This window comes from Gymnoscopelus microlampas, assembly GCF_963454915.1.
Source record: "Gymnoscopelus microlampas genome assembly, chromosome: 3".
NCBI classification, from domain to species: domain Eukaryota; kingdom Metazoa; phylum Chordata; class Actinopteri; order Myctophiformes; family Myctophidae; genus Gymnoscopelus; species Gymnoscopelus microlampas.
Genome location: NC_139940.1, coordinates 29,708,788 through 29,720,095, shown reverse-complemented (window position 1 = coordinate 29,720,095; position 11,308 = coordinate 29,708,788). Strand labels below are relative to the sequence as shown.

The 11,308-nt window shown below is 38.7% G+C and overlaps 1 protein-coding gene across 1 annotated transcript; it reads right to left on the bottom strand.

Annotated features, from left to right (window-relative positions):
* Positions 1-3,468: 3,468 nt before the first annotated feature.
* Positions 3,469-11,030, bottom strand: dscc1 (DNA replication and sister chromatid cohesion 1). Its single transcript, XM_084049664.1, has 9 exons — positions 10,692-11,030; positions 9,948-10,116; positions 9,320-9,457; positions 7,935-8,025; positions 7,154-7,292; positions 6,437-6,489; positions 5,394-5,548; positions 4,458-4,606; positions 3,469-3,720 (listed from the first exon to the last, which is right to left on the bottom strand). The coding sequence occupies exons 1-9, from the start codon at positions 10,874-10,876 to the stop codon at positions 3,609-3,611; spliced, it is 1,191 nt and encodes a 396-aa protein (XP_083905790.1). The 5' UTR covers positions 10,877-11,030; the 3' UTR covers positions 3,469-3,608.
* Positions 11,031-11,308: the final 278 nt, after the last annotated feature.

Genomic DNA, 11,308 nt, shown 5'->3' with positions numbered 1-11,308 from the left:
AGAGAGAGAGAGAGAGAGAGAGAGAGAGAGAGAGAGAGAGAGAGAGAGAGAGAGAGAGAGAGAGAGATGGAAACGGAATAGATTGAAGATAGAAACGGAATAGATTGAAGAGACAGAGAGAGAGACATGGAAACGGAATAGATTGAAGAGAAAGACATGGAAACTGAATAGATTGAAGAGAGAGCCATGGAAAGGGAATAGATTGAGTCATGTTTTTTGCAATTCAACTTAAATGAATCTGCATCAAGTGAGGCTTGAACCGGCAACCTTGCGGTTGTGAGGCACTCTTAGGTAGCTGCAACACTACCTATAGTGCTATAGCTTTGTCCAGGCTGATATTGTCTGTTGAGGATCACAAACTCTTGCCTTCTGTCATGACCCAAGCCCCTGTTTCACTAACACTAAGATCACTCGTTCACAAACCATTTACCAATGAAGAAATTGTACATCTCCTCAGAACCAAAACTAGTGAAAGTAGCCGATCTACAAGCTCACAAACCATTAAAAGTTGTCAGATTGTACATCGACTATTTTCACAATGAAGTATGTTATACATTGAAAAAACATACTCTCATTGCTATCTGAAAAGTTGTGAGATTGTAGAGCAGCTATTTTCACAATGAAGAATGTAAAAAACACTCAATTAAGTATTTCATGTTATCTTTAACAATTGCAGATGTATTCATTGATAGTCATGTTGTGTGAAATGCAACTTAGAGGAAGTCTGCACCAAGTGAGGCTTGAACCTGTGACCTTGAGGTTGTGAGACATTCACTTAAGCAGGAAGCTATTGCACCAACAGACAAACTTCTGAAAAAAGAGATCACACTGATCATACAGTTTCACGCAAATAGCTGAAAAATCCTGGGTTTAAGTGTTTTTCAAACTGCTCAAGATTGCGGACAATCTAAGGGCGGTGCTTACTGGTCACGTGATAGATGTGTTCCTCATTAGTCAAGGCACATGTGTAAGCAGGTCTAATGGCTGTCGGCCAAACGAGGCATGACTTTTGCCTGTTTAAAGTTTCAATTTTCAAAATGTATATATATTTCGAAAATGGTAATATGACTATAATTCGAAATGGTGGGAGATCTAAAGGTCAGAGGTCAAAAGTCAAACAGTGAAAGTTGTTAGGCATGAGGAGACGCATGTGTGCATCGAAGTTTCATGGCTGTAGGTCAAACAGGGCATGAGTTGTACCTGTTCAAAGTTGGCATTTTCAATTGAGTGCTATAGCGCCACCTTTTGACGAAAGATTGTGAGAATTATTTCTTGATCGTTTTTCATGACAATCTACCATATGGCCGAGTTTCATAAAAAGCGTATGCACGGTTCAGCCAGAACTGGCAAAAACGGCAGAAGAAATGGAATAATGCCAATAACAAAACGGGTCCATGCTGGAAGCCTGGCCCCGTAATAATGCCAATAACAAAACGGGTCCATGCTGGAAGCCTGGCCCCGTAATAAACACGTCGATCAACAAGGTGTCAGCGCAATGCAGGGCAAGCCGATGTAGTTGTTACAGGTCACATTAATAGTGTTGCTTTCCATGGTGTTGTGCTTGTAATACAGTTGGTGGTGTTGTATCTCACATACATACTGTACATACTGTACAATGGTTTTGTGGTTTAGGCTGTGTGGTGAACCAAGACAAAGTGGCTAGAAAATGAATTTCGTTCCCACGTATGGGCACTACCTTTTCAATGCATTTTTGCATAGACAATACCCTTGTGGACTTTGGGTTAAAAGTTCTCCGCATAAATGTATATATAAATGTGAATTACAAAAAAACGCTGGTATTGCTTGTAGATTTTCTTATATTCATTTTGACAACACAAAATCTCCCTCAAACTGTCATGTATATGTGTACCTAACATATGAGACAAGTATTGATGCATTAGTATACTCAAATGTGAGTTTACTAGAGTAACGCAAAAAACAATTGAATGATTGCCACCAAACAAAATTAAAACATTACACATGGTATATTTTACTCAATACACACAATCATCCAATTTTGTCTCAGGGTTCTGATCTACTCATGCACTCATGAGACATGCTGTTGTACAGATTGTTGTATTGTAATACATACTGTATAGTACACCATATTGTGTACTCATTCTGAGCTGTAATGCATCTATTCTAGCATTGTTCGTTTTTACCATTATTTGAAATCTTGGGGGCCGGGCAGCATTATGATTGATTTCTGCCATTTGGGGTCAAAGTGTTATTTTTCCCCCCTCATTACACAGTAGGTTCTGACATTTAATTTAATGTATGAAACATGTGTGTTGAGCAACATTTACCGTGTATAATGTTTAATTTTGTTGGGTGCCAATCACTCACTTTTTTAAGCTTTGCTAAATTTCATGGTTTAAATTCACATTTGAGTATACTAATGCACCAATACCCTCTCATAAGTTAGGTACAGTATAAATGACAGTTTGAGAGATTTTGTGTTGTTATTCAAAATTAATAATACATTTATAAGCAAATAATCACCATAAGATTTTTTTTTGTAATTGACATTTATGGCTTGTGACAATTTATTTTATTTTACAGAACGTTTAACCTTAAGTCCACAAGAGTGTAATCTATGCAAAAATGCATTGAAAAGTAGTGCCCATACTGTACGTGGGAACGAAGTCACCTTTTCATGGTTCACAACACGGCCTAGTTGTGGTGCATGTTTGCATGTTTACGTTTTTCCAATGTGCTTCCTGCCATGCTGTGCCTCTCACCACAGTTTCCTTTTCTATTCCAAGCCAAGCATGACCTGATCAGCTACAACTACTAAGTTTTACAGAAGAGTGAGTTTGATTCACCCTTTACTCAGCCAAGAGATGGAGTGAGATAACTGATCATGGAGAATTAGTAGATGGCAATTGGACTGAATCAGATTTGGATGAACGTTCAATGACAGACATCCATTATCTTATTCCTTCCATCCATAAGGAGGGGAAAACAAAATTACTTAGCCCATAAATAGCCTTTGTATTGAATTGGAACAACTGTGGTTTGGCAAGAGAAATACATTTGAGTAATTATGTAGGCATAAAAAGTTAGCTTTCTCCCATTAATTGGGCAGGTTCTCAGGCACTGGTTGGTTCCTATGTGTGTAGGTGCCTGAATCTATCCATCTATTCCATCAATATGATGTATCCATCTCTGCAACTTTAAAAGAGTAAATATAATCACATTTTGGTGATTATTTTGATAATGGTATAAAGCAGATAAGCAAATACATGAAGGGAAGATGAACATCCAAAATATGATTCATGACTCCGTTTACTTCCTCCATGCTCGTACCACGCTCCATAAGAAACCTTGCCAGTAGATCTTGTGCCACCCGTTGATGTCAGAATATGTCACCGGGTGGCAGCAGTAAATTAGGCTGCTACAGTGGTACAGAATTATCGGCAAGTAATGTGGACTATAGATATGTATAACTAATAAATGGTAATACGATTGAAAAAAACGTCAGTATTCCTTTAATAGATAAAACATGTACAAAATTAACTGATAGAAATAAAGTCTGCTTTTGATTATTGAATTATATCTTGACATTTACAAGTTTATGGGGGTATTAGAGAAGTTCAGAAATGTCTTCAGGTAGCCACAGGCCTTCTGGAGTTGAACACCTTGACTCCATTTTGCATGGAGGACCGAGCATACTTGGTCAGGAGAGCTCCAGGGGTTTGCTTTTCTCCACACAGGTCCCTGGATAACGAAAGATAACACACACTCAGGGGATCACCATAGTTTAAATACTTCTGTAATATGCAGTACAGTACAATAGTCAGTCCATCTAATATTTACAAATGACATACTAAAGAAGTATCAGTGAGTTTTTTTCCACTTTCCACTACTAATCAATACTGCCATTAATTGTAATCTCAACAAATTACATTAACAATTATTGCTCATTTCTTCCCTATTTTTTTGTGTTACTGTTAAATGTTAGAAAAGTCATTACATACTTATTGCACCTATTTCTGCTTAATTTTGCACTTAATAGTATGACTATTATAATGTATTAATTCGTGGATAAATACATGTATATTTTCTGTTATTGGCCTCCCAGATCCATTTCTCCATTACAACTCTCATAACTAATGTTATTAGTAGGGATGTCCGATATTATCAGCCTCCCGATATTAGCATAAAAATTGATATCGGGAAAATATCGGTATCGTTTTTTTTGTTTTTTTTTGCTTTATAAATAAGTTACAGGAGTTCTTACTGTATATGGTGTGTGTGATATGAAATTTGAGCTTACCCTAATCACAATAATCCCCGCATATATCGGTATCGGTTGATATCGGTATCGATAATTAAGAGTTGGACAATATCGGTATATCGGTTATCGGTAAAAAAGCCAATATCGGACAACCCTAGTTATTTATATTAGTCTGGTATGATCAGACTATGATTATTTGACTATTAGTGACACCTACTGGATGTATGGAGTTATGTCCTCTTCTGTCCATTTTTCTCTGAGGGTGAAGAGCTGATTGAAGCGTTCCAGGGTGTCTTCTGGTAGATCCTCCACCTTCAGCAGAGAGATGGTCTGTGGATGACAACTACGATCCACCAGGGCTACGCTCTGGAAAACATACACATAAATCATCCATGTGCTCAACATGGTATTTTGTTAATCTAAACTAAAGCCTGGGGAAGTCGGTTAACACCTGATGTTGTAACTTGTAATTCTCATATTCATTGAACGTTATATCAATCTATATAAATGACATAGCTGTATACCCCACCAAACTCTCTTCTTCTACAAGAACATTATTGTATAATGTGGTGTACAAGACACCGGTGTTGGGTAAGTTACTTAAATGTTGTAATAGTTACAGTTACTAGGCTCAAAGTAACTGCAATACTGAGTTTCAGCATTATTAAAGTAATTAGTTACAAGGGAAAGTCACTTTTGTGCTACTTTTTCTTTGCTTCAAAATACCTTTTAGTGTTGCTATGAGACAAGACAACTCCCAAATTTCATATATCATTGAAGCTATTATCACATAAAAGTACAAACAACAGCATGTCTTCAACAACGTTGCCACGATGGTTAACTGTAATCCATGTGTGTGGCTGTGCAAGCGTGTATGTGTTTTTTTTTGTTTTCCCAAGGATGGCAAAGGTAAGACTCGCCCAACTCTGCCTCTGATTGGCTTTCCCTCATTTTACCCTACTTTAACCAATCATTACTCAAAACCTTATAATCCTCTGAAAGCTATTTTTCACAAAGTAATGAGTAGGTAATTGTAAATGCGTTATTTATGTAGAAAAGTAATTGGATACAGAACTAGTTAGTTACCACAAAACGTAGAGGAGTTACAGTGTTACTATATAATGTGCTACTCCCAACACTGTGAGACACTAACCTTGAGCTGGTCCAATCTTGTATCCATGCCTTCTGGGACACTCTGCTGCCAAACCTCTTGAAACTCCTTGAGGTTGAACTTGACAGCATTCTGTAGCAGCAGTAGGGCCATGGCTCGACACACTTTATCCTCATCCAATGCATAAAACACTACATCTGTATGTAGGACGGTGTGAAGAGTGGGAAGAGGAGATGCAAGCAGAAATAAATATTTATTGGCTGTCAATCAGAAACACCACTACAGATTGTGTAGACTGTAGAGCCAATATATTAATGAAGAATAAATGTATGTCGTAGACATTGGATAGCAGTAAACACCTCAAGCACCTAGCCTGCCCGCCATTTTTCCTAACCTGGAACCTACCCGGCTAAATCAACCCATAAGCTACCATATTAAAGTCATACTGTGTAATATTTATTCATAGCAGTGTCTTTGGCGACACCTCTCGTAGCTCCATTCATGTCATTACAGCATTTGTCTAAACAGAAGGTTCACTCTTAAATAAATACTTTCCTAGAACTGAGGATATTTTGGAACACAAGTTGTCAAAAACTGTATTTATTAATGTTAAAACACATAAATAAATGTATTGTGCTTCACTTGAGATGTAATCTGACACAAAAAAAGGTCATTTTACATTTTCCCTCCTGGGGAAAAATCTTTTGAAAGAATTTGACACATCTTGAACCGAGGTGTATACACTTAATTTGGGGTCCAATATTTTTATTGCATTATTATTGAATTAATGTTAATGTTAATTTCTCAAGGTACAATAATATTCATATTAAATCTACAGCTGCAAGTTTTTCATACAGCCTGTTTCTTCAACTCGATAGGACAGACACAAACGTTGACACGGGTTGACAGGCTGTCACTGATATCCTCGTCCTATTGGCTAAACGCCAGTCAATATCTGTGAAATGTCCCACCCTAGCTTACTGTTTTACAGGAATCACATGATATGAAGAATCAAATATGATGATTTCTGACTGTGTCATGGGGTCTTTAAGGATTCATTGTAATTGTGTCGGAATTTGTCTTACCATTTTCTGTGTAGCGTTTCCCATAGCAGTTCAAGCTGTGTTCAATCATTTCCCTTTCAGTGAAATGGAGAGAGAGGGAACGGACATTATCAATGGAACCCTTACTCGTGGTCAAGTCTCAAATGTCTCCTTCATGTTAGACCTATTTAGCTGTGACTACTCATTGCTAAAGTCATTATATAACTAGTCTCGTGTAGCCAGACAACTATTCCACAATCTCCGAATGCTACATAGAGTCTGGAACTACACCTCCCGAAATCCGAAGTAGGACGCTGGCATTCGTTTGCTGTTTCCGTTCACGAAAATGTATTTTTAAATATCTTTACATTTTATTTTTAAATTTCCATTTCTGCTAAGCAGCAAGCTATATATGCTTTGATGATTTAGATTTATATTAGGATACATTTGCACGGCTGTAAAGATGAAACAGAAGTGGGGGAAGGCGGGGCTTCCGCTTTCCCCCGTACTCATCAACAGAGCTTCCATGCTCCAGACTGTATGACCGGAAGTATTTGAAAGTTGTGGGAGGCAACAGTCTGGCCACACAAGACTATTATATAACCAACAACTCCTCAAAATATATCTATTTTCTTTCACTTTTACATAAAGTTTAGAGCATATTACGTTTGATTATGACTGACAAAAGCTGACTGATACTACTGCTGCTTTTAGTGTCTCTCTGTATGGTAATTTTAAATGCTTAAACTGTAAACTTACTTAGGCTCCAGTGGTCCTAATTCCTCTAGACATGTTTTCAGATTAACCTTGCTGAAGGACCATGACTCAGAATCCACCAACTGAGTCACATGACCTAGCAGCTTCACCTCATAGTCAAACTCCAACATACGCCAGTAGCCTGGATAAGGGAGAGCAAACAGAGAGACAGTGTGAGAAAGAGACAGAAGATGACAGACAGAGAAAGTGGAAATATTGTATGATTGGTCATATTGACACAGCGGTCATTATGCTCTTACGTCAGGGAAACCCCACCCCGACATGGTGTTCATAATTATAGCCTGGTTCCAGACGAATCTGCCATTGCAAAAAAAATATTGCCCTTGGCAGATTAGGTCTGGCCCCTCTCAATAGACCATATTCACACGGCGGCCATGTTTCTATGAAGTCAATGAAAGTAGCCACCCGGGTGGCGGCACTTTCAATGTTAAATTCCAATATGGCCGCCGTGTGAATATGGTCTATAGAGATTTTATTTCTCTCCATCCTAAGTTGTGAGGGACCAATCAGGGCCCAGTATACAGATATGGGGGTGGGTTTATCACCAGAGGCATTTTTTTTATTTGCCCCTCGGATATGCAAGTTCCACACAGAGATTCCAGACTAATATCTACACAGTGATATTAGTCTGGCCATGCCAGGCTAGTTCACAATTCCAGCAGATGTTAAATACATTAAATCTTTACACGTTTTTGTACCTTGTGAAACCCGTTTGTGAATTCCATCTACGCAATTATTAAATGAGTGAAATAGACCTGCATACCATCTATCTGACAGGCATGGCTGGTCTGAAGGTGGGTCTTGATCTCCTCCTCACTAGCCTGGATCGTCTCCAACAGATCCATCATAGTGTACTGGAAACAGGAGAACATGGAGAGAAGCATTTACCACTACAATCGCTTTCACCATTCAGTATTTAAAACACAGAGGCCTCCATTTGAGGATGATAAGCAATCATTAATGTTTATCTGCAGTGCAACTGAACTGATGGATTGGCAAGTTTGACACACAGTAGTGATACTACTGGTACAGATGCAAATAGGTTGTCAAAATGAAAAGAGCCAACCCAACACAAGAACATTGGCTTATATTGCATTTTGTTTTCCGACTGTGTGAGCCCTATTCAGTCTACATGGTTCTCCATGGTTCTGGAAAGAGAGGTGTCTTTATTGTATTTTATGGTTATTTATGGCATTTGTCATTGGTCAAACTCTTACAATGTCAGCGAATATCGCTGACATACCCACATTAGTAATGTTACATCCACAACGCCAATTTCGGCTCATAATACTTTGGAATGTCAGCGCTGAGGTTTCACTAGCGCCTGCATGGAACTCTGAGAAAACACTGTGTACCAATTTACTGCCCTCAAAATAGAGGTCTAAAAACTCCCAGTCAGTATCAAATTCACTGTTCGACTACTTTGGAATGATGAGAGCAGAAAGGATATATGTAATTTAAACATTGCTCAAATTCCATGTTCTACTAGGTTCACTGCAAGTGGCAGTGAGTTAACCTAATAGTGATGCTTTTTCCTGGAAAAAAAACCAAATTGTTTTACAAAACCTGGTTGTTTTCAGTGTCATTTGTTGACTCATAAAAGTGATTAGTCAACATATCTATATTCTACTATAGCAGGGGTCTTCAACTGGGGTCCGGGGCCCCTAGGGGGTCCTCAGACTACTACAGGGGGGCCGCCAAATCTTTGTGTGATAGGATACCTTTTTTTACATTAACCACTTCAACTCTAGTATCCCTATTCTGAGAACTTTAGCCAAAAATTGCAGATCTACAAGCTCACAACGGCTGTGAGCTTGTAAAACCAAAGAGGTTTGGAGTAGAGGGAAAAAAAGAGCAGACCAAGCACATAGTGAATGGTCAGGTTTTCTAAGTATTGACAGTTTAAGTGGTTAAATGTCTGAAAATACAAATGAACATGAATCCAACATACACTGATGATGACAAACAAGTCTATGAAATCTATGAAAAGGTTTAACCTGCAACACAATTCTAAAGAATATGTAGTGGGGGTCCCTGCTTCGTCTTTCTCTCAGCTAAGGGGTCCTTCACTTGGCCTGAAAAACGTTGATGACCCCTGTGCCTATAGACCCACATCTGATCTGGGTTGGCAGTAGAATTCTAATTTACCCTGTGTTCAGTGTTCTCCTCCTCCTGCCCCGCTAAAGCAGGTCCTTCATAAGGATTCTCCATCAGAAGTCTCTTCAATTTCTTCAGTTTAGGTCGCTGCCTCCGCAGTTCCCAGTAATTGTTACAGAATCCCCAGATCTACAGCAGAAGAGGATAAAGTTAGTGTATATAATATAATGTGTGTAATCATCATCCTATCATCATTCTATAATTCTACAAAGCTCGGTCTGTGCGTCCCCAAAATCTCTTCTGCCCGGTTCTTCAGTGGCTGGAGCAATTGATCTGCTTTTGCACACAGCCATTGACCATTACCATGTGCACGGAACACCGAAGCCCGTTTTTCACTTTCCCCAAATGTCAGCTGTTTATTAGCGTTTTTGTGTTCGCTGGCTCCCGAGTTGCCACAATCCGTGAAACAAGCAAACCATCCGTGACGCACTTGGGTGCTCATATCCCCCGACGACAGGTATGGTCTAGTGCGATTAGGCGATCATGTAATAATTGTGACAGGCTTATGTGTGTGTGTGTGTGTGTGTGTGTGTGTGTGTGTGTGTGTGTGTGTGTGTGTGTGTGTGTGTGTGTGTGTGTGTGTGTGTGTGTGTGTGTGTGTGTGTGTATGTGTGGTTACCTGTGTGTGCAACAGATGAGTGCTGTCCTGACTGTTAGTTAGTTGGTCTGGTGTCTTGCATCCTGGTAGAAGCAGCAGCAGGTTGGATGTGTCGGCTATCTTCAGATCATAGGTCTTGTCCCCAGTACACAGTACAGCACGCTCATCCTTATCCCCTCGAATAGTTAGACTGATTAAGAAGCAATAAGAACAGCATTAGTATCATCAACGTTATAGTTAGCCATTATGCTACGAATACTTGTACTAGACAGGATGAAAAACATTTATAATGGCGTACAATCTTCAGTGTATCCATTTACCTCATGTATATTTATTTTTTAATGTACAAATGTAAGATCATGATCAGAGGTGGAAAAAGTGCTAAAATGTTTTACTTAAGTAAAAGTATCAACACTGCACAGTAGAAATACTCTGTTACAGGTAAAAGTCCGCAATTAAAAATGTACTTGAGTAAAAGTACAAAAGTTTAATTGGTATCAAAATGTACTTGAAGTACCAAAAGATAAGTACTCATTATGCAGAATGTCCCATATCACAAGTTTTCAAATGTAAACTAAAAGTAACTAGTAACTCAAGTTTTCAAATAATTGTAGTGGAGTAAAATAAATTTGGAAATCCTCCAGTAAAGTAAAAAGATACCTCACAATTGTACTTAAGTACAGTACTTAAATGTACTTAGTTACTTTACACCACTGATTTTGAATGTACGTATAGATCATGATCTATTTTAACAATGAATGTTACCTGTCTCCAGCTTCAATGTGTTTGCACAGAGTGTCATCCAGCTCCATGAGACAGTAGTCACCAGAGGAGACATTGTCCCCAAAGGAGAGACAGTGGATCGTATTGTTCAGATCCTCCTCTTCGAGCTTGGCAATCTGCAGGGTGGCCTGAACCTCCTCTAAACTTCTCATTATTTTAGCCGACATGGAAGTCTAATCAATCAATACAATCAACAGAATAGATCAATAGATGTATTGATCAATACAACTTTATGCAGCGTGGGTTTTGGCTGTTGACAAGTTTTGTTTTGAGCAAATGAATACAGAAGCAAATGTACTACCCGCGTCGCACTCAAATTATCCCCGCGTTCTAGGTTGTTAACGGAAGTGACCAGTGTTGCCATATTCTGTGAGAGAAACAAGCAACCAGCAGGTCTAGGAAAACAAGCCTAAAAATTCAATCTTGGGGGAAAAAACAAGGAAAGAAATTGGAATATTTGGGAATATTTTAACAACGCAAATTTTGTACCCTGGCACAAATGTTTTTAGATGGGGGATGGGGGGGACAAATACATATTAATTTGGGGGTCCTTGACATGAAAATGTACAACCAGTGGTTTAAACAACATTAGGAAACAA